This window comes from Heterocephalus glaber, unplaced genomic scaffold (genome assembly GCF_053883595.1).
Source record: "Heterocephalus glaber isolate CG9 unplaced genomic scaffold, H.glaber_assembly_v1.0 deba00001429, whole genome shotgun sequence".
NCBI classification, from domain to species: domain Eukaryota; kingdom Metazoa; phylum Chordata; class Mammalia; order Rodentia; family Bathyergidae; genus Heterocephalus; species Heterocephalus glaber.
The window spans coordinates 16,041,620-16,062,583 of NW_028258294.1; the positions used below are offsets into that span (position 1 = coordinate 16,041,620).

Sequence of the window (20,964 nt, forward strand, 5' to 3'; positions counted from 1 at the left end):
TTGATTTCTATACAGAGATGGAACAAAATCCTTTAATACAATCCCAAAGTTCCTGTAACATTTCTTCATTTTTTCTTTCTTATCCAATCCTATATTTTAAGTAGTTTGTCTTTGAGCTCACTGATTATTTTTCTATCCCCTCATTGATGCCCTCTATCAAGTTTTTAATTTCACTGAATATTTTTCATAATAAGAATTTCATTTTTTTTACTTGTTTCGACTTTGTTAAATTTTCTATTAGAATATTGAAACATTTCTATGTGTTGTCTTCAGACTCATTCAGTTAACTTGAAACTGCTATTTTAAATTCTCTATTTGACAATTCTCCCATTATTGATTGCTTCCTGGTTACTTTCTGGTACCTTGTTTCGAGTACCTAGTGAGGTCATGGTTTCCAGAGAAGTCTTAATATTTGCTGGTTTGCAGCATTATCAAGGATTAAAGGACCAGCTACTTATTTCCTCCTAACCTTGCTTTGTTTGTGCCTACCTTACCAGAAAATCTGCTTCTGGTTATGTTGCTCTTTTCTCTCAGGGCAGTAAACACTCCCATTATTTCAGGGATGGATGGTGCTAGTCTGGATTTAGCATGAGTCTTGGTGTGTTATCACTGTTTTAACACTAGGGAGTAATCCAGACCGGAGTTTGTCACAAATACAGTATCAGAACATTGTTTAGAACCAGCAGAGTGCAGAGACAGACAGACAGAGAGACGTCTGTCCCCATCAGCCTCTTCCCCCAGGCCAGCGTATGACTGAATGCTTCCTCATGCATATTTATGAACTGGTAGTCAGACTTTAAAAGATTCTTCTAGTTCTGGGCAGAGTCACCATGCATGAACCAGCCCTGTCCCCATAGTGCACCAACATCAACACAACACGGGTTAGGACCAAGGCTCACATTGCTACAGGCTGCCTCTCGCTGAACTGGGCTTATGGCTCAAGACTGCAAGCAGCCATTACAGACAGATCTAGGGATGAGGGCTTTTATGACTTGCCTAGTATTATGGTTTATTAGCCCAGTTTTAATTCAAGAACAAAGTCTTGTGCTTACTACCTAGTCATATCCCAGTGAATAGGGCCTCATATCACTCTATGCTGTCCAGGATTGAAGAGGTGCCGGTGAAGGTAGACCTTTTAGTATTTGGGCTGATGCTAATGTGGGTTATGTCTTTGTCTCACACCTCAGTCTTGGGTGTGTGGACCCCCTCATCATAGCAAGCTCTGATGTAGGCCAAAACATGAGTCTGTCCCACTGGGGCATCATACTATAACAAGCCCCAGAGGCCCATCTCTGAGTACTGGCTTAGCAAGAGCCAAGCTGGCTGAGGTTGAGGGGACAGTGGCATAGGCAGTCCCCTGGCCATCGAGGCTGGTAAAAAATTGGATAACACCTGAGTCTTTCAGCTCCAGAGGCCTGTGTATCCTCAGGAGCAGATGAGTGTGTCCCAGGTTCACTTCAAGGCTGGAAGTGATAGGGTGGAAATTTGGATCAATCACACAATTGGACAGATCTCTGCCTACTGTTAGAGCCAGTCTTCAAACTCCCACCTGTGAGCTGTGGCCTGTTTATGGAGCCTTCAGTTTCTGCTGGACACTGACTCCCACAGTGGTGGGTTGAGCAGTGGACTCTTAGACAAAGCCCTGTGTTAGGTTTCATATCTCACTCCCCAGAAGATGAAGTCTTGATTCTTGCTTGGCAGACCAAGATTAGAAGGAGGGAATTCCAAAAGATCAGTGTGCAGGTATCTGGCGTTAGGGGCTGTTGTGCTTTGATCAGCATTGTTTTACCAAGGTGCACACCCCAGTTACTTTCCTCCTCACTATACTCAATATCTGCAAATGAAGGGAGAAGAGATTTATTTTGTTTCATGGATTTTAGTTGTTTCGGTCCATAATCAACTGGCTCCAATGGGGCCATGGGGGATGGTCTGGCAGAGGATTTTTGCTCAGGGAATGGTATCTAAGAAGTAGAAAGGGTGAAGGGAAGAGCCAGGGTATGAGATAAACCCTTCCAGGCTATGCCCCAGTGCCCACCTTCCTTGACCAGACCTCACCTCCTAATAGCTATAGCCAGCCACAACCCCCATAATCCCATCATCTTTCCATGAGGCTTTGGGGGGACATCTAGATATAAAGTACTAACAAGCGGGCCTGGTACTGAGTTTCAAGTCCAAGGTTTGCACTTAATTATCTCCTCACATGAGAAGTGTCTCTCTCCAAGCTGGGCTGTTTGGAGTTAGGGAAAGGGTGACATGGGCAAATTATAGTGCTGCAATTTTGGAAAGGTTAATCTTGTAATATTTAGAAAATATCTCAAACTAAAATTCCTCAAGTGTAAATGGTCAACAGTTTTCTCCATCCATATTCACTTGCACAAATCAGAACAAAATTAGGCAGAAATTTCATTTTAATCAAGGTTGAACTTGTGATGAGGAGGGAAAAATGGGGTAAGAAGTCATGGTCATAGACAAAGAAATAATTATTTAGTGAACCATTACAAAATATAAAATAGCTAAACAAAGCAGTTAGGCCTGAAAGCTTGATAGTAAAATCTGAGTTACAGGAACTGATGTACTCAACAACTTGATGGTTTCACTAAATGGCACCTTCCTTATGTATCTGGTCTGTAATGTTCACGATGTCTGTACTTGTTCTCTTATTTGTGTTCTATATATTTTTTCCAATGCTCAGCTATATAATTTCCTGAGACTTTTAATGACTAAAGACTGATCTGAATTTGGCAAAAAAAAAGTATTTAAAAATATTGGTATTAGAAGTAAGAAAAGAAGGATTATTTATGTCCTTGCTAATGTAGAAGGCAGAAAGTATGTCAAATGGCAAAAAAAGCTCAGGGTTCATAGTTACCTTCACATTAGATTAAAGGTGCTTACATGAAACATTCACAAGCTTTTTGTAACACAGTATACAAAAAATAAAAAAAGACCTAAGGTCAAAATCATTTTTATTACACACTGTGGACAATTTATCATTTTCCAAAGCAGTTGCAATTTACTGTCACTTATAATGTGATTAAAAGAGTTTGCTTCAGGGCAAAATAAGTTGATTTGCTGTGGTTTGTCTATATAATCGATGGCTGAATGATTCATGTTTGAGAACATGTAAAGTGAAAATGGAAAGGCATAGCAAGAGATTACTCATCTGACTTGTTATATATAACCAAGGAAAAACATGGGACTGCAAGAGTTTCATTACAAGTTCAAGTTCATTACAAGTTTCAGTACAAGTCATTACTTCTCATAGATTTAGCTCACCACATTACCAGCTGCATCTTAATTCGGTTGTAATCATAGTATATTAGAGCGTGTTTTTGAGATACTCAAACTTGCCTGATTCTCCAGACAAATTTCATTAAATATGTATTTTAAAAGCTCATGAAATATCGCATCCACAGGTTTGTTTGTTTTTTTGGTACTGGGGATTGAACTCAGTACCTTGCATTTGCGAGGCAGGCGGTGGAACCACTAAGCTAAATCCTTGGCCCTTCAAGGTTATTTTTTAACCATACTTAAAAGAAATATAGCATTATTTAATGCAGCAAAATGGGAAATTGTCTAAGGAAATATTTTCATTGTTTGAAAACATTCTAAACAGAGAATAATAGAATAGTACCAATTAAAAAATGAAGAAACAAAAACCTTGAAAAAAGAGAATGACCACAAAAAGGCCTTACTAGTCCCCAAATTAGTCATCTTGAAGGCCCAAATCCTTCCTGGCCATGAATTTGTATTTCTCTTAATAGTGAAGGTCTGTGTCCTCTTCAATAAATAAAGATAAAAGATCTGTACTATCTGCCTACACATTGATCACAGACTTGTAAATTCACAATTGCCAGAAAACCCCACAAAACTTTTTCTGTGGCTTTCATTCTAGGTACCATTCAAGAAACATATTTTAATTTTAAAAAATAATAAGAATCTTACTATTAGACTGTGTTGTTACAGTCTTTACATGCAGACAAATTGCTATAAACTGGAAAGTACTAATTTCTTTTCAAAATAAACAAATTTTTTCATTATTTATTAATTTTGTTACTTTTGTGTCTTTCATCAGTCAGAAACTGATTTTTCGGAAGATAAAAGTATTGAAGATTATTTCTAAATTCTTGAAACCATGTTGGTTCAACTTCCAAGTGTTGCATTGTTTCTGTCCTATTATGTTTTTTAAAATCATAGAATCAATCATGTTATCTTCGATATGCCAACTGTGTAAGCACAACTAATTTTTTATTTGCTTTGATAGTAATTTAGTAACTTTTAGGAGTAAGAGATATAATTCAGTGCTAGAGCGCTTTGCAAGTAAGCAAGAGGCCTCCAGTAATATAAGAGGAAAAAAGAAAAAAAACAGAAGAAATCCCTCTACTAATCTTTAAAATAGAGACATTTATATCTAATTTCCAGGTTGCCTGGCATGGTATGTGTATGATAGTACATATTAAGCATATTTCAATTTATTTCCTTTTATTTCCCACTCCCTCACCTCTTTTAATATTTTAGGCTATCAAAAATGATTTCTGAAGAAAGTCTGACCAGTTTTCACCACAGGACATTTGCAAAGAATACAGACAAATCCAACACTGACTTGAATAATCCTAATGATAATTATAGGTGCCACAAAACCAATGAAAGACTTCACTGTGCAGTCAGTTTGCCAGTGAGGCAGCAATACACCACCAAGTCAATATTAGAAAATGTGTCAGTTATTTTTATAGAACTCATAGGCTGCATGGCCCCTCCAGAAGAGCACCCAGTTCTTTTCCTCACTCTTAAATATAATGAGCCTTATATCCAAATATTAATGAAACTGAAGCAGCAATATTGTACACAGTATAAAGTAACGTTTCCTTTTTTGATGATTTTGCCAAACTTTTATGAAAAAGTTTAGAACTTGTACTGAATCATGTCTGTATTCACAATATTTTTAAACTTTAAGAATTGAGAGTGCTTGAAGCATTGGCTGTGTAGAAATCACTAGCACCCTCTACAGAATATAGGTATAGCCACGTGCAAATTACAATGAGCATGCCACTCCCATTCCCTCTTCTAAACACACAATTCCTATAAGCCTACAACTGGCACTTATTCAGAACAGATTTAAGACTAGAAAATATAAATCCAAGACACCCATTAACTCCTATTTGTCCTGATCCTTTATCTTAACTACTCTCCAAAAAAAAACCCCAAAAACCAAAAAAACCCATTTGCTGTTTAATGTACATGAGATCCAAACAATACCCAGAATCATCCCTTAGGCATTTTCCTTATCAGTTTCCTATATTCTCTTCCTCTCCAACACTTTAAAATAATTTCTCCTAGGGCGTGATTTTTCAGGCCTGTGTGTGTTTGTGTTTGTGTATGTGCACGTGCAGGTGCACACATGAAACTCAACTATTCCTAATTAAGGAGTCTTAGGACAAAAACCTTCCTGATTAGATTGCACAGCTCCTCTGTCCCTATACCACCAGTGTTATCTTTACTCTTTTAAGAGGAATCCCTCTTAGATCCTAATATCAGATACAACTGCTTTTCCTGAGTTACTAGAAAGTAGGCATGGGTCATAATTCTGTAGATGATGCCCTTTTTGTTTTAGCCCCTTTTAAATAGTTTATTTTATGAGCCAGGTATTATGACAAGCACCTGTCATCACAGCTACTTCAGGAGACTGAGGTAAGAGGATCATCTGAGGCCAGTCTGGGCCATGCAGAAATGTTTTTTAAAAAGTGTATGTGTGTGTGTGTGTGTGTCTATTTTTAATTCAGGGAAGAAGTCAGTAACAGAAGTTGGGAGGGAGGAAGAAAAAGACTGAGCGTGAATGTGTGTTTATGTGCATGTTTGTAGCTCACATTTAGGGTAATTATATTGGTTACTCATGAGGGTAGTTTTGACCAACTGATGTAAATAGTTGGCCCAGTGGCTATGGCTGATTCATATTTCTATAATCTTTATAAGTTTTTTCTGCATCACCAGTACCTAGAATAGTATTCAGTCTATATTATGTGTGGAATAAATATTTCTTAAATAAATTGTGATGTGGTTTGTCTTATCTCTGGCCAAAATGGCTGAAATTATGCATCCTTACTCTACATTGTCATCTAAGGTGGGCAGCCATGGCATTAATATATCTTTTTATCTTCACATGGCTTCACTAAGATAAAAATGCACAGTAATTCTGTAAGTGGCAATCCTATGTCAAGCCCCTATTAAATGCTGCTTGTGTTCAACTAAAAGAAAGGTTAAATAAAAAACTAAAAACTAAAGAACTAAAAGAAAGGTTAAATCTGATTCTTGATCACAAACCTTGCTCTCTCGTCTATCACTTGACTACTGTCATAAGAAAATTTTATTTCAGTTTATATTTTAAACTAGAACTTTAGAGTTGTCATACTGGCATTTGTATTTTAAATCCCTTTTCCTCTTAAAGATCCAAAATAGAAAATATGAAGATATATTTCTGATCTTGTGAAAATTGAAAACATAGATTCCACGCTCAAAGAGGTTGTTTTCTGTTTTTGTCCTTGGTATGTAAAATATATAATCTATTAAAATAGTGTGATGAGCCCCCGCAGAGGGCAGGTGGGGCGGCCTGGGAGCGCAGGCCACGTGAGCGATGGAGACCATCTGGATCTACCAGTTCCGCCTCATCCTGATCGGGGACTCCACCGGGGGCAAGTCGTGCCTGCTGCACCGCTTCACCCAGGGCCACTTCCCCGGGGTTGCGCTCCCCCGCCTGCGACCCCACCGGTCAGCATGGACTTCTTCTCCCACCTACTGGAGATTGAGCCTGGCAAGAGGATCGAGCTACAGCTCTGGGACACGTCGGGGCAGGAGCGGTTCAGGAAGCTACTTGAAGTCACGCACACATCCACACACACAAAGGCATAAATGACTAGAGAAGACATGAGCTACAAGAAACAACTGTATCTGTGAAGAGAGACAGGAAATACCTAGGAAGATGGTGAAGGGAGACCCCAAGATCATCTCTGAAGTGGATACTGAGGACAAACAGACTAAACTGGACAGGGCAGAAGATTGTAGGAGAGAGCCCCCCGCCCACCTCAGGAAAATAAAAATTGACAGAAAAGCTCATAGAAATGAACTTCCTCAAAGAAGGCAACTGGCAGAGAATTTGAGGTTGAATTATTAAGAATTACATGGAAAACAGAGGGAAGAAACAGATAAAGGATGATGTGGTAGAGATTTGCCGTAGTGCTCACTCATACCTGAATGGTTCTTTTCCTCTGGATAAATGGGAGGAATATATTCCTGTTCTCCCCCCCTTCTCTTTTTTTTTTTCCTCTCTCTTTCTGATACCGGGTATCAAACTCAGGACCTTGCACTTGCCAGGCAGACGCAACACCACTGAGCATCCCCAGCCCTGTTCCTGTTCTCAGACACAATCATGTGATTGGTTCTGTCCAGTGAATTTGAGAAGTTAAATGTGGTAGTTTAAAACACAACCAAATTCTTTAACATTCTTCCTGTGGTTTGTTACTATAGTATAGCCTCTTCTGTCTTGCCTAATATGCAAAATAATTAGCTCTAAGGAAAAGGAAAAGTTGTACAGGAACAAAAATGAAGTCACAGTTCACTCTAGGGCTCAACAATGAAAAGAATTTGCAGTCAGAGTAACATAAATGCTAAGAAATGAACTCACAAAAATTATAGCATAATGATATTGGCAACTTGAAGGATTAGGAAACGGGAATGCAAAGTAAACAGGTTACTTTGTTAAAAACTCAACTCAGAGAAACTCCATCTTTACAACTCCTTGAAAATAAATGCTGAATAACTTCAGAGTTAGAATGAGAGAAGAAACCGTAAACATCAATCATTCCAGGATGTGGAGAGATCAGTGAAATCATATGAAACCGAGGAGTCTAGAGAAAACCTTATGAAAGCAGACAGCACTCACATTAATGATGGGAGAATTATAACCCAAGAAAATGTATTCTTTAATTATGTCAGATCATATAATCCTTAGGTTATGTGGAAAATAAAGTAATCTTAAGAAAAAAAAGATAGTGTGATTAGCATCCAAACTGCACAGACATCCACTGAGATATTCCCAAGGTTCCTGATAATTGTTACCTCCAAATGAACTGCTTTCTGTTGGTGAGATACAGACAGCTGTGTTTCCGCTTTACTTTCTCTAGCCTCCATCTCCACACCAACCAAGACTTTTCTCACATAAATCATTCTGCCTTAGATCAACCAGTATCTTGCCTGATGCAAAGACCACTTCTACATTACGTATAATACTGTTTTTACTATTTTACTTTTTTACAGGAAGGCATTAAGTGAGAAAAACACATTGTATAGAAGTGTAAACATCTGTTATTTCTATGTATGGCTTTATGTAAGAAAGGTCTATTTTTAATTTGAAAGTATCCATTCTTATATTCCTGGTGCTACAGTTACTAGGAAATAAATAATGACAGAGAAAGTCTTGAGAAAGTCTTGAATTGTATTAACAGGTGATACAAAATAAAGCAATTATAGCTAATGTGATCTTTTTGGGTCATTGTGATCTCTAAACACAATTCAGGTCATAATTATCCCACGGTATAATTTCCAAGTAATGCTTTTACTTCAATTGCTCAGAAGTAAGCATTAATTTAGGATTGTTTTCTATTGAAATGTTCTTTTAAATACAATTGGTTGGTTTGAAATACCTTAACATGAATAATATAAACTTACAATAAATATACTGTAAAACATTTTTTAAATAATTTAAGAAATTTAGTAAAAATCAATAAAGTATCCACCCAATTTATAAATTCAGTAAGGAAGAAAGAAGCATGTAAAACCATACAACCCCCGAAGAGGTGTTTAAGCCCTATAGCATCCATTGCCACAGTATAAGATTTCTGTGCTAGATTTCTAGGAGTAGAGTCAATGGAAGTCCAACTAGAAAACTAACCATCTTTAATCTTCATGTTGAGATCACTTGCTGGAATACATACAGCCTAAAAATCAATGTATATGAGTTTAAATTCATGAATCATATATGTTTGTTTGCTTCAGACTCAAAAATGTTTATATTGCATTACCTCATATATATAAAGTTTGAAATGAGGCTAACGGTACTGGTACTTAGAAATCAAAGAAGTAATCTTAGTGAAATATGTACATTGTAAAATGAATGAGCTTGATTTTTGCTACACAAGTTAGAATGTAGGGTTTTTAAATAACATCAACCCCCCAAAAGAATTAAAACTGGTATTTTTCTTATTTGTGTTCTAATTTGTGAAAAGCTTACCTACTTACCATGAAATGTGGAATTATTTATAAAGTCCTAAAACATTTCACAATCACTACCTTTGTATTTGATATCCTGTCTTCACTGTTTATTAGACTCCCATGAGTATGGCTGTATTTAAGGAGATTTGATTATAAATTCACCAAATAAGTAAATTGTTTCCTGTCTCTCAAAAACAATAATATAGAGTATTCCTCTTAGAATATTTAAGAATGGTAATTTATCTCCTTCCTATCTATCCAATTTAGTTTCTTCATTAATTTCATCATTTTGTCAGGTGAATAAGTATTAGATTTGAGGCTGTAACTTGTATTGCTATGAAACAATATTTGAGCATGGAATAATTAATTCAAAAAATCTCTCATAATTAGCATATAATGGAAGGAATAGCAAAACATTTTCAAGAAATATTTCTCACCATGGAAACAAGAATTAGCAGACCCAGAATTCTGGGACAGTGTTTGTTTATAAAAATATTGAACTCAAGATTTTCAAGAAACTATACTAAAAAAATCATGCCTTTCATCAGCCTAGCTAAAGAAAAAGGAAAGGGCATATGTCCTAAATTATAAGTAGATTAATAGGCAATAATAGAAACATAAATGAAGTTACATATCCACTGTTGGGCCAGTTTCTCTTTAAGAATGTTTTTTCAAATTGTGCAAATGTAACAAAATTTAAGGGAAGGTGATTGAATTACGATACAATTCTTCACCCATGTAAGTGCTTTCATGGCTGTCATACTCCTAGACTAATCAAAATGGATGAGTTATAATTAATTTGTAGAGTCAATTTTAGGCTTCCATAAGGTGAAAGTAACATGACTTTCTTTTTCACATTTATAAAAAAAGAGCATTTCATCTCCTCATAGTATTTTGTTAGAATAAACAAGTCTCTAATTTGGCAAATTCATGCTTGGTTTTACATACTATTCTTAGCATGAAAAATAATGAGATAGCAGTTTGGACAGGAGCATCATTAACCTCTTCTTTTTCTCTTACTATGAATGGATGGGTTTATTGAAAGAAAAATCAAAAAGTAAGAGAAATTATTAAGAAATTAAATAGTATTTATATGTTTAAAATGCTGTATTTGTCTAGTTTTTTTTTTTTCTCCACTGGCAACCTGTGTCTACTGTAAATATAAATTAACACTTCTATGACCACTATACATTCATTTAACTTGTGATATTTAAAATTGAATGATATAAATATATTGGTGAGGCTTCCTTCACCAATAATAAATAAAAAGAAACCTCATCAGGAGATTGATAGAAAATTAAGTACAATTTACAATAATAGTGATTTTTTAAATTGGTTTTTGGCTTGCATCTAAATGCTGTGTTATGTTGACAGATCTGGGAAATTTTAGTGGCCGGACAAGAAGTGCAGTCTCTGTGAGGGAAGGCCAGGGGGTTGTTCTGATGTGCTCTCCTCCGCCTCATTCACCAGGTACAGTAGGATCCCTTCTATATTGCTGTGTTCTCTTTTACTATGTGGTCATTCTTGTAGACAGTGCTTTGACAGGGGTACATTTTGGATGAAATGTGCATGGTTTTCTTGATATGAATCAGGGTACCAGGTGAGTAATTAAAGACCATAAACTCTGCATACCCTTGGAGAGAGATTGAGCTCCTATGATAAGATTGTTCTGTCACCATCTAACTGTTGATTGTCACAGTTAAGTATCTGCCTGCCTTCAGTGAGGAATATATTGCCTAGAGCACAAGGGAGGCCATAAACTAAAAGAATGAAAACTTTCAAAATTGTTTGGAGTGCCAGAGTTCAGTTAACTGAATACTAATGTGCATCTTGTTTCAGAAGATAAAGTGGGTACCTGGTTGTTTATGATATTCCTTACCTCACTGGAACAGAAACTGCCAAGAAATATTCTTTGTGTTTCTAAAAAACTACGGTTTACTGAGTACTCATTTTTTTTTCTACTTGAAATTTTGCTTGTAAAACTCAGGGAAATAGATAAGTACTTCATGAGGTTTAGAAAACAGAACAGTAAACAGTACTGAAATTAATTATATACATCTTTTTGCCAACTCAGAGCTAATTATATTCATTTTGTTTTAAGTCCTATAATTTGAGATGAGTACCACTTTGTACTTCAGCATAGTTTCTCTATAATGCAATATGATAGAGGGGAGAAAGAAATAGGGAAAACATGAGAGAGTGTATATATCAAATAATGAAGCCCTTAGTGAACCACTGGAAACAGAATAGAAGGTTCTGGTATCACAATAAATTTTCCATTACTTAGTGGGACAGCTAACTTTGCAGGTATATTATCAGTTTAGTTACAGAGCTCATTTAGATTTTAGCATAGATAATTTTTAACAAATTAATGGAAGACTCTAATCAACTTTCCTAAGGTTTCTCACCTTGATCTGAACATTTTTCTAATTTTTTAAATTGAAAATAAACTACATCACATTTCAAAAGGGAAATATTTTTGCAATTTTTTGCTTTAAAATTCATATAAAATAACAATTCGGAATAATTTGAGAGTTATACCACCTTGTACCTATATATTAATTTTGTCATTCCAATCTTTCTGTGAGCAGTTTGGGAAATTTATAGTAAACACATATAATCTCACCTGCATCTAAATCCAGATGTATTTTTTTCAAGGAAACATATATTTTAATGTTTTAGCTGACAAGGCAACAATTTAGAACAAGTTCAGAGAACTTGAGTAGCATGCATATAGATTATATCAATATTGGTGATTAGGCATGTTTGGTTCACAGAGTAAGATTAGATAAATAATTGTCAGTGATTAGACAAAGGAGAAGGAGGGAGAACATTTTGTGCTCTATAGAGGATGAACAAATTCTTTACCAGACTGACAGGAGTTAAAATATGAAAACTATGAAAAAGCAAGATTTTCTCAGGTATAATCTATATTGCAAGGTTGTTCAAACATGTATTTTAACAGAAAGTGAAATTGTTATATTACACATAGATAAATTGTCCATTTGGCAGAGAAATCTACACACGGTTTTCCTATGGGAAAAATAGTATAATGGATTGGATATGTAATAAAGCAAAAATGAGATAAGAATATGTGCTGAATATTTACTAAATAAGGTGATATCTGATTGAGATAAGCATGCAAAAGTAATGTGACTATTCAGCATTTTACTTGTTTTACACCAACCTTGGCACTGGATCTGTTTTACCAACACCTGCAATCCTTTAGTTGGAGTATTTATAGGCCTCTTATTTTCTGACTACTTCAGTGTATACTATTTTCTTTTTATTCCTTCCTGTGCCCTGATGCTAGAAGATCTTTCTTCGTCTCATGGAAATTTACAAATCATTGATACTGTCCCTTTCACTCTACATTCCCTCCATTGATTCTCACTTTTCTCCTTTAGTCATTACTATTTTCTTACATACATCAATTCTGTTGTTCCTCTTTTGCTTCATTAGGTAGACTTGACTGTTGGCAAAATCTTAATCTTGTTGTAAATCCAACTCTCAACCTACTACATGCCAGAGCCTTTTCACCTTAATATGATTTTAAAAAGTTAAAACACAAACAAGATTTATGCAAAGTAGTCTCAACTTAAAGTACAAATTGTAAACCTCAAGTGCTCCTTAATGCTGACCATAAATTTTAAAAATACCCATTGGTTTTATTATGCCTTTATCGCATTTCAGTATACCTTTCCCATCCTTACTCTCAGGTGATAACCCTGCGTCCTATTTCACTTTGAAAAGCAAAGCAATGGGAAGATATCCCCAGAAGCCCTCCATCCCAAGGGAAACACCCCTTGGAGTTTGTAGCTATGCACTCTCTTCCTTTGGTTAGTGAAATGCCTGCATTGTTGCACTTGTAAGGCCAACCCTCCATTTATGTGCTGTAGTTCATCATTTTTTTCTCTATTTTTTTACCTAAACAAATCAATTCACAATTTTCCCTTCTTTCATCTGCAACTTTACCAGATTGTTTTGACTGTTTTTCTTTCCTCCATCAGAAAAAGCAGAACTCTTAACTCATGTTCTTTCAGCTACTACTTCATTTTCCTGCTCTACTAAAAAACACTTCCATAGTTTTGTACATACTCTATCAAATTCCATTCATCCCATTCTCTCCCCACATCATCCCATCTCTGTCTCTTTCCCTATCCCTCTAGCAGATTTATTGAATTGAAATTTATATCCCATAAAATTTTCCCATTTTAAATGGTTTCAGTGAATTTTATTAATTGATATAGCTGTGCCACTATCAGCAAAAACTCAGTCTTAGAACATTTTCATCACTTTAAAAAGTCATTGAAACCCTCTCTCATCCATGTCTATGGCAATTACTAATATTCTGTCTGTCTTCCTAATATGCTGTCCGTCTTCTTTTAGTACATGTTTGCAGTACATAATACTCATCATGGGGAGTTAGTACATGTATATTGCACGTATTAATTTTTTTCATACTCTTTCCCTGTCCTCCCTCTCATGCCTATCTCTTGGTCCTTTTTCCTTTTGCAAAAGATCTATTTTTCTGTTATCTTGTATTTTATTATTTGTTTATATCTTGAGATTCTCATATAAGGAAAACTATGTGATACTCAAGGTTGTGTATCTGATTTTTTTCACTTAACATTATGGTCTCAAGGAACATCCATTTTCCTACAAATGATTCAAGTTTATCCTTCTTAATGCCAGAGTAGTACTCCATTGTGTATAAATATACTTTTTCTCTACCTATTCATTTGTTGTTTTTTCTAGATATTTTATTTGAGTGGAATCATGCATTGTGTGTTTGTGTGCATGTGTGTGTGTGGTTGGCTTCTCAGCATAATTTTTCTCAACTTCATTTATATTATGTTATGTAAGAGCTTTTTACTTTATATTGCTGAATAGCACTTGTATAGATAAATTGTATGAACAAATAATATTCTGCTTATCCATTCCCAAGTGAATATTTGGATTATTTTCAGTTCTCCTGTTTTTCACTTTAGTTTCCATAAATGCTTTCTTCATTTGGCTTACAGGATTCCACTCTTGGTTTTCTCATATTCTTGCTTTTAATATCCTTTCCTGTTTTGTTTCATTTTTTTCAAACTATTAATGTCTTTTTTTTTTTTTGGTACCAGGGATCGAACTTGGGTCCTTGTGCTTGCAGAGCAGGGAGCGAAACCACTGAGCTAAATCCCCGGCCCATCAAACTATTGATATTATAGTCCCCCGGGGCTGGGGATTTAGCTCAGTGGTGCCGCTGTCTGCCTCGCAAGTACAAGGTCCCAAGTTCAATCCCCGATACCAAACAAAAAAAAAATTATAGTCCCCCAAGCGTCATTTTTTCTACTTCTATTATAAACCTTCACTCCCTTAGTTTTTACATGATGATAAGACTTGTTTTTTAGAAGTATTGTGAACACTACCTAGTAGTGCTGAACCACTGAGATATACTCTCAATCTTTTTTAATATTTTATTTTGAGAAAAAGACTGATTACATTACTCAGGCTGCCCTAGAATGTATGACCCTTCTACTCCTGCCTCTGCAGTAGTTGGAATTATAGACATGTACCAGAATGTCCACCTGATAATAAAGATTTAAATATTGACATCACCCAAACCTGAGGACTCTGGCTTGCCTTTCAATGGCCTATTTTTGTTTGGATTGCTAATAGATGCTTCAAGCTTAACTGTATCTAAAACATAACTCCTACTTAGATCTTTCCCAAATCTTTGGCAACTATAGATTTTTCACCTCTATTAATAGAAAATACACTCTTTATATTTATGTTTAAATTCTGAGACTTTCTTCACTTCTCCCTTTCTCTCTACCCCACATAATTCTATTGGTGATGCCTTCATTCTTGGTTCATAAATAAGACCTTCTTCTATGTCTTCCACAGTGAAAAGAAAAGGAGTCTTTCTTGGCCCTCTTTGATGAGAGCACTGTTCTCACTCACGAGGGCACAGCCTTCATGGCCTAATCCCCTGCTAAAGGTCCCACCTTCTAATGCTATCACCTTGGGAGTTAGGATTTCAGCATGCATTTTGGAGGTACAAAAACATTCATACCATAGTAGATGGCATTTAGAGACAGGCCTCTGGAGGGCAGTTAGTTTTAGGTGAGGTCCTAATGCTGGAACCCTGATGACCTTATACGAAGAGACACCAGAAAGCTCTATTTCATGCAAGAACATAGCAAAATGGAAGCCATCTTCAAATCAGAAATAGAAGACTCATCAAAAACTGACCATGTATTCACACTGATATCAGCGTTATAGCCATTAGAACCATGAGAAAATACATTCCTGTTGTTTAAGCTACCCACTCCGTGGTATTTTATTATGGCAGATTGATCAGGGTATATACCATATCACTCAAAGTCCAAGTCAAATTCCTCACAATGGCTTGGAGAACAGCCACAGTTTAGCTCCCCTGATCTCTTTGACTTCATCTGCTGTCCTCCCTCCTACTTTGCCTGTACCTGTGTCCATCTCTTTAATTCTACTCAAGTAAGCAGGCATGCTCCTTCCTCGAGGCTTTTGTCTTCTTTGTTTTCTAGGCCTGGATCACTCTATCCCAGGTTATATGTATGGCCAATTGCCTCATTCCCATACCTTTCTTCAAATCTTACCTTTTTAAACATAATGTTTCTTGGCCGTCTGTCTTATTTTTCTGTCATTGCTGAGACAAAATACCCAAGACCTAAAGTTAAAGAAGGAAAAGTTTATTTAACTCACAGTTTGTAGAAGTCTCAGTCTATATTCAGCTGGCTCAAAGACAGACTGGATGGCAGACAGGCATTGATGAGGAGAAACAGTTCATGGCAGGCAGAAGGTAGCAAAGAAACAAGGGACGACCACAGCTCTTTCTGTCTTTTATATCTCATTCAGACTACTCAAGGCAGATAGTTCGCATACCCTTAATCCTAGTGCCCTTAATCTTAGCATTGCATCATGAATCAGTTCCAGTGTCAACCCATTTTAGATCTGAAAAAGCCTCAGCTATGACCACATGAGGCTTTGGGGAGACATATAGACCCAACTCATAATACCTTTCTTTTTGATTTCCACTTAAGAATCGTTTTCCCTTTCCTCTGCTTTAATCTATTCCATAATACTGGTAACTTTATATATATATTACATAAATTTCATTATTTGTTCATTTTAAAATTATATTCAATTAGAATGTAAATTTCATTAGAAGAGAAAATTTGTAGATTTATTCACTGATACACCCTGGTGCCTTACAAAGTACATGGTACAGAGTAGGAGTTTAGGAAGTATTGATTGAATCTATGCAAAATACAGGAAGTAAATGAAGTCAATCAAGGGTTGAGACAATAGACAACTATCAGTAACTTTGGAAGACATTTTATGAATAATAGGGAAAATAGATCAGCTTGTTACTAAGAAAATATTCTTATCTTTTATATATTTATCATAATTATTTTGTGAATGAATTTAACTGTGGAAAAGAAAGGGAAATGTATTTCACATCATCAATATAATAGGACCAAATGTGACATATTATATTTTTGCCAAAGCCACAACTGAAACCTGCAGGATTAAAATTTGTTAGTTGAGATCACTATCATACTGAGAAATGGTGATTTAATTCTAGTGCCTTGCTTATTTATTTATTTATTTATTTATTTTTCTTAAATTCTTTTACTGTTACATTTTAGGTATACAAGACATTTACATTTCTCATTGGGAACTTGTACCTTTCCATGATGCATCTTGGTTCTTATTTTTTACCCATTCCTAGCCCTCCCTTCACCCCCTCCACCCTTCCCTGTTTACAAAGACTTTATTTCCATTTTTTCCATTTCTCAGCATTTTTCCATTCCCTTCTTTCCTTTCCCTGGCCCTTCCCACTACCCCTACCCCTTTGGACCTTTTCTTCCTATTTTGCATTATCTATTATTCATTCTAATCATTGGTACATTTTAGGTATACAATATAATGACATTCATCATTGGAAATTTGCACCTTTACATAATCTCTCTTGGTTCTTATTTTTCACCCTTGCCCAGCCCTCCCTTCAACACCTCCATCCCTCCTATTTACAAAGATTTTGTTCCTATTTTTCCATTTTTTCATATTAATTCCATTCCCTTCTTTACCCTACCCCTCCCGCTTCTTTCCCCTTTGCCCCTTTTCTTCCTATTTCACATTACCAATTATACATTTTAGTCCTTATTTACACTTTCAGTTTCTCACACCAGAGAAACTATTTGGTATTTATACATGTGTGTCCTATTTATTTCACTTAAGAGTATCACCTCCATGTGCACCAATTAAGCTATAGATGTCTCTAATTTCTCATTTTTTATGGCTGAGTAGTACTCCATTTTATTTAAAAAAAAAAAAACAACACATTTTCTTCATCCACTCTCCAGTTGATGGGCATTTGGGCTGTTTCCAAGTTTTAGCTATCATAAACTGTGCTATGAACATAGGTGCACATATATCACTGTGCTATGATTCTTTTAATTCTTTGGGGAAGATCCCCAGCAGTGGAATAGCGGGGTCAAATGGGACTTCCAGTCCTAGTTTTTTGAGGTGTCTCCATACTGATTTCCACCGTGGTTGCACCAGGCTACACTCGCACCAGCAGTGGAGCAGGGTTCCTCTTTCCCCACAGCCCTGCCAGCATTTGTTATGGCTTGATTTCATGATAGCAGCCATTCTTTCTGGAGTGAGGTGGAATCTCAGCATTGTTTTCATTTGCATCTCTCAAATGACCAGTGATGTTGAACATATTTGCATGTATTTATTTGCTATTTCTACTTATTTGTCTGAGAAAATGTCTGTTCATTTCAGATGCCCATTTTCAGATTGGGGCTTTAAATTTGGGAGGTCTGATCTTTTCAATTTCTTTGTAGATTCGAGATACTAGGCCTTTGAGGAAAAGCAGGTGAAGATTTTTTCCCACATTGTGGGTTGTCTCTTCACACTGCTGGTGGTTTCTCTTGCTGTGCAGAAGCTTTTTAATAAGAAGAGATCCCACTTGTTGATTGTTTGTGCTAGTTCATGGGCAACTGAGGTTTTGTTCATAAAATCTTTTCCTACACCAATGGCTTCAACAGTTCTACCTAACCTCTCTTCCAGCCAGTTCAGCATTTCTATTTTAATATTTAGATATTTAATCCATTTCAACTTTAGTTTAGTGCATGATGAGAGATATAGGTCTAGTGTTAATCTTTGGCAAGTTGAAACCCAATTTTTCCATCACCATTTATTAAAGAGGCTATCTTTCCTTCAGTAGGGGTGTTTGGCTCCTTTCTTGAAGATGAGATGGCTCAGCGTGTCTGATGTTGTTTCTACATTTTCTAATGTATTCCACTAGTCCGCATGTCTGTTTCTTTTCCAGTACCATGCTGTTTTTATCACAGTAGCTTTGTAGAATAGTTGCAAGTTGGGGATTGTGATACTCACTGCCATGTCTCTGTTCCCTAGAATTGCTTTTGATATTCTGGATCTAATCTTGTTCCAAATGAATTTTTAGAATGCTTTCTCAAGGTCCATGAAGTATGCTGCTGGGATCTCAATTGGAATTGCATTGAATCTCTATAACAGTTTTGGAAGTATGGATATTTTTGCTATATTAATCCTTCCTACCCAGGAGCAGGAGATGTCTGTCCATTTTCTGATATCATCTTCAATCTCTCTTTTCAGAGTGCTATAGTTTTCAGAGAAGAGGTCTTTGATTTCTTTCATTAGGTTGATTCCTAGGGATTTCAGTTTTTTGGATGCTATTGTGAAAGGAATTATTTGACCTATTTCTCTCTCAGTGAGTCTGTCATTCATGTAGAGGAAAGCTATTAATTTTTGTGTGTTGAACTTTTACCAGCTACTTGACTGAATTTGGTTATTAAGTCTAGATTTTTGGCGGAGTTTTTGGGGTCTTCTATATAGAGTATCATGTCATCTGGAAATAATGACAATTTGACTTCTACATTTCCTATCTTTATTCCTTTCATTTCTTTCTCATGTCTAATTGCTGTGGCTAATGTTTCCAAAACTATATTGAACAAGAGTGGTGTTAGTGGACATCCTTTTCTTGTTCCTGATTTTAGTGTGAAGGATTTCAGTTTTTGACAATTTAGTATGATACTAGCTGTTTCATACATGGCTTTATCAGTTTGCAATAGAGACCTTCCATTCCAATTTTTTGTAGGGTTTTTATCATACATGCAAGTCAGATTTTGTCAAATGCTTTTTCTGCATCTATGGAGATAATCATATGGTTTTTGTCCTTGGCTCTGTTGATATAGTGTATTACATTGATTGATTTGCATATATTGAACCATCCCTGCATCCCTGGGATGAATCCCACTTGATCAGGATGTATGATCTTCTTGATGATCTTCTGCATTCTATTTGCCAGTATCTTATTAAGAATTTTTGCATCTATGTTCATGAGTGAGATTGGCCTATAGTTCTCCTTTTCTTTGCTCTGGGGATCAAGGTGATGCTTGCTTCCAGAAATGAATTTGGGAGTATTGCTTCCCTTTCAATTTCATTGAAGAGTTTAAACAGTAGTGGCAGTAGTTCCTCTCTAAATGTTTTGTACAATTCAGCAGTGAAGCCATCAAGGCCCGGGCTTTTTTCAGTTGTTAAGTTTTTTACTACATTTTCAATTTCATTGGTTGATATTGGGTTGTTAAGAATGTGAAGGTCTTCTTCATTCAACTTTGGTAATTCATACTATCTAGAAATCTTTCCATTTCTTCTGTGTTTTCCATCTTATTGGTGTATAGATTCGGGAAGGAGGTATTGATGTTCCTCTGGATTTCTGCTGGGTCTGTTGTAATTTCACCATTTTCATTCCGAATTGCATGGATTTGGGCCTTTTCTTTCTTTTTTCTGATAAGCTTCCCTAAGGGTTTGTCATTTTGTTTATTCTTTTGAAGAACCAACTCTTGGCTTCATTGATTTTTTGTATCATTCTCTTAGTCTCCATTGCATTGATTTCTCCTCTGATCTTTATAATTTCCTCCCTTGTATGAGATTTGGGTTTGTCCTGCTCTTCTTTTTGTAGAAGCTTGAGGTTCAGCATCAGGTTGCTTAATTGGGCTCGTTCTGTTTTACTAATATGAGTATTCATTGTTATGAATTTCCATCATAAGACTGCTTTCCTTGTGTCCTATAGATTCCCATATGTTGTATTTTCATTGTCATTTAATTGAAGGAATTGTCCGATTTCTTCTTTAATTTCCTCTGTGACCCATTGGTTATTCAGAAGTGTGTTATTCAATTTCCATGTGTATATGAAATTTTTCAAGTTTCTTTTGCTATGGATCTCCAATTTCATCGCACTATGGTCTGATAATATACAGGGGATAACTTCAATTCCTTTGCACTTACTTAAACATGTTCTATGTGCAAGTATGTGGTCTATTTTGGAGAACAACCCACGAGCAGCTGAGAAGAATGTGTATTCTGATTTTGTGGGGTGGAAGACTCTGTAAACATCTGTTAAGGTCATTTGTTCAAGAGTTTGATTGAGTTCTAGTATTTCATTCTTATTTGTAGTCTAGTTGATCTATCTATTTGTGACAGTGGGGTGTTGAGGTTCCCCACTACAATTGTATTAGTGCACATATGACTTTTCATGTCCGTTAGTTTTTTTTTTATATAGTTGGCCGCACTAGTGTTTGGTGCATAGATATTTATGATTGTCATCTCTTCCTGTTGGATTGTTCCCTT

At 36.0% G+C, this 20,964-nt stretch overlaps 1 protein-coding gene and 1 long non-coding RNA gene across 23 annotated transcripts in view; one reads left to right on the forward strand and one right to left on the reverse strand.

Moving 5' to 3' along the window:
• The window catches only part of LOC147827895 (uncharacterized), a 55,746-nt gene extending 39,422 nt beyond the window's left edge, over positions 1 to 16,324 (reverse strand). Inside the window, exon 1 of the long non-coding RNA XR_015451554.1 lies at positions 15,882 to 16,324. This is a non-coding gene — a long non-coding RNA (uncharacterized LOC147827895). The remainder of the gene's footprint in view (positions 1 to 15,881) is intronic.
• The window catches only part of Cntn5 (contactin 5), a 1,206,007-nt gene that overhangs the window by 806,006 nt on the left and 379,037 nt on the right, over positions 1 to 20,964 (forward strand). For all 22 annotated transcript variants that reach the window (XM_087212119.1, XM_087212127.1, XM_087212125.1 and 19 more), the window contains one exon: positions 10,633 to 10,728. In XM_087212119.1, the coding sequence (XP_087068245.1) occupies positions 10,633 to 10,728 (96 nt within the window). The remainder of the gene's footprint in view (positions 1 to 10,632; positions 10,729 to 20,964) is intronic.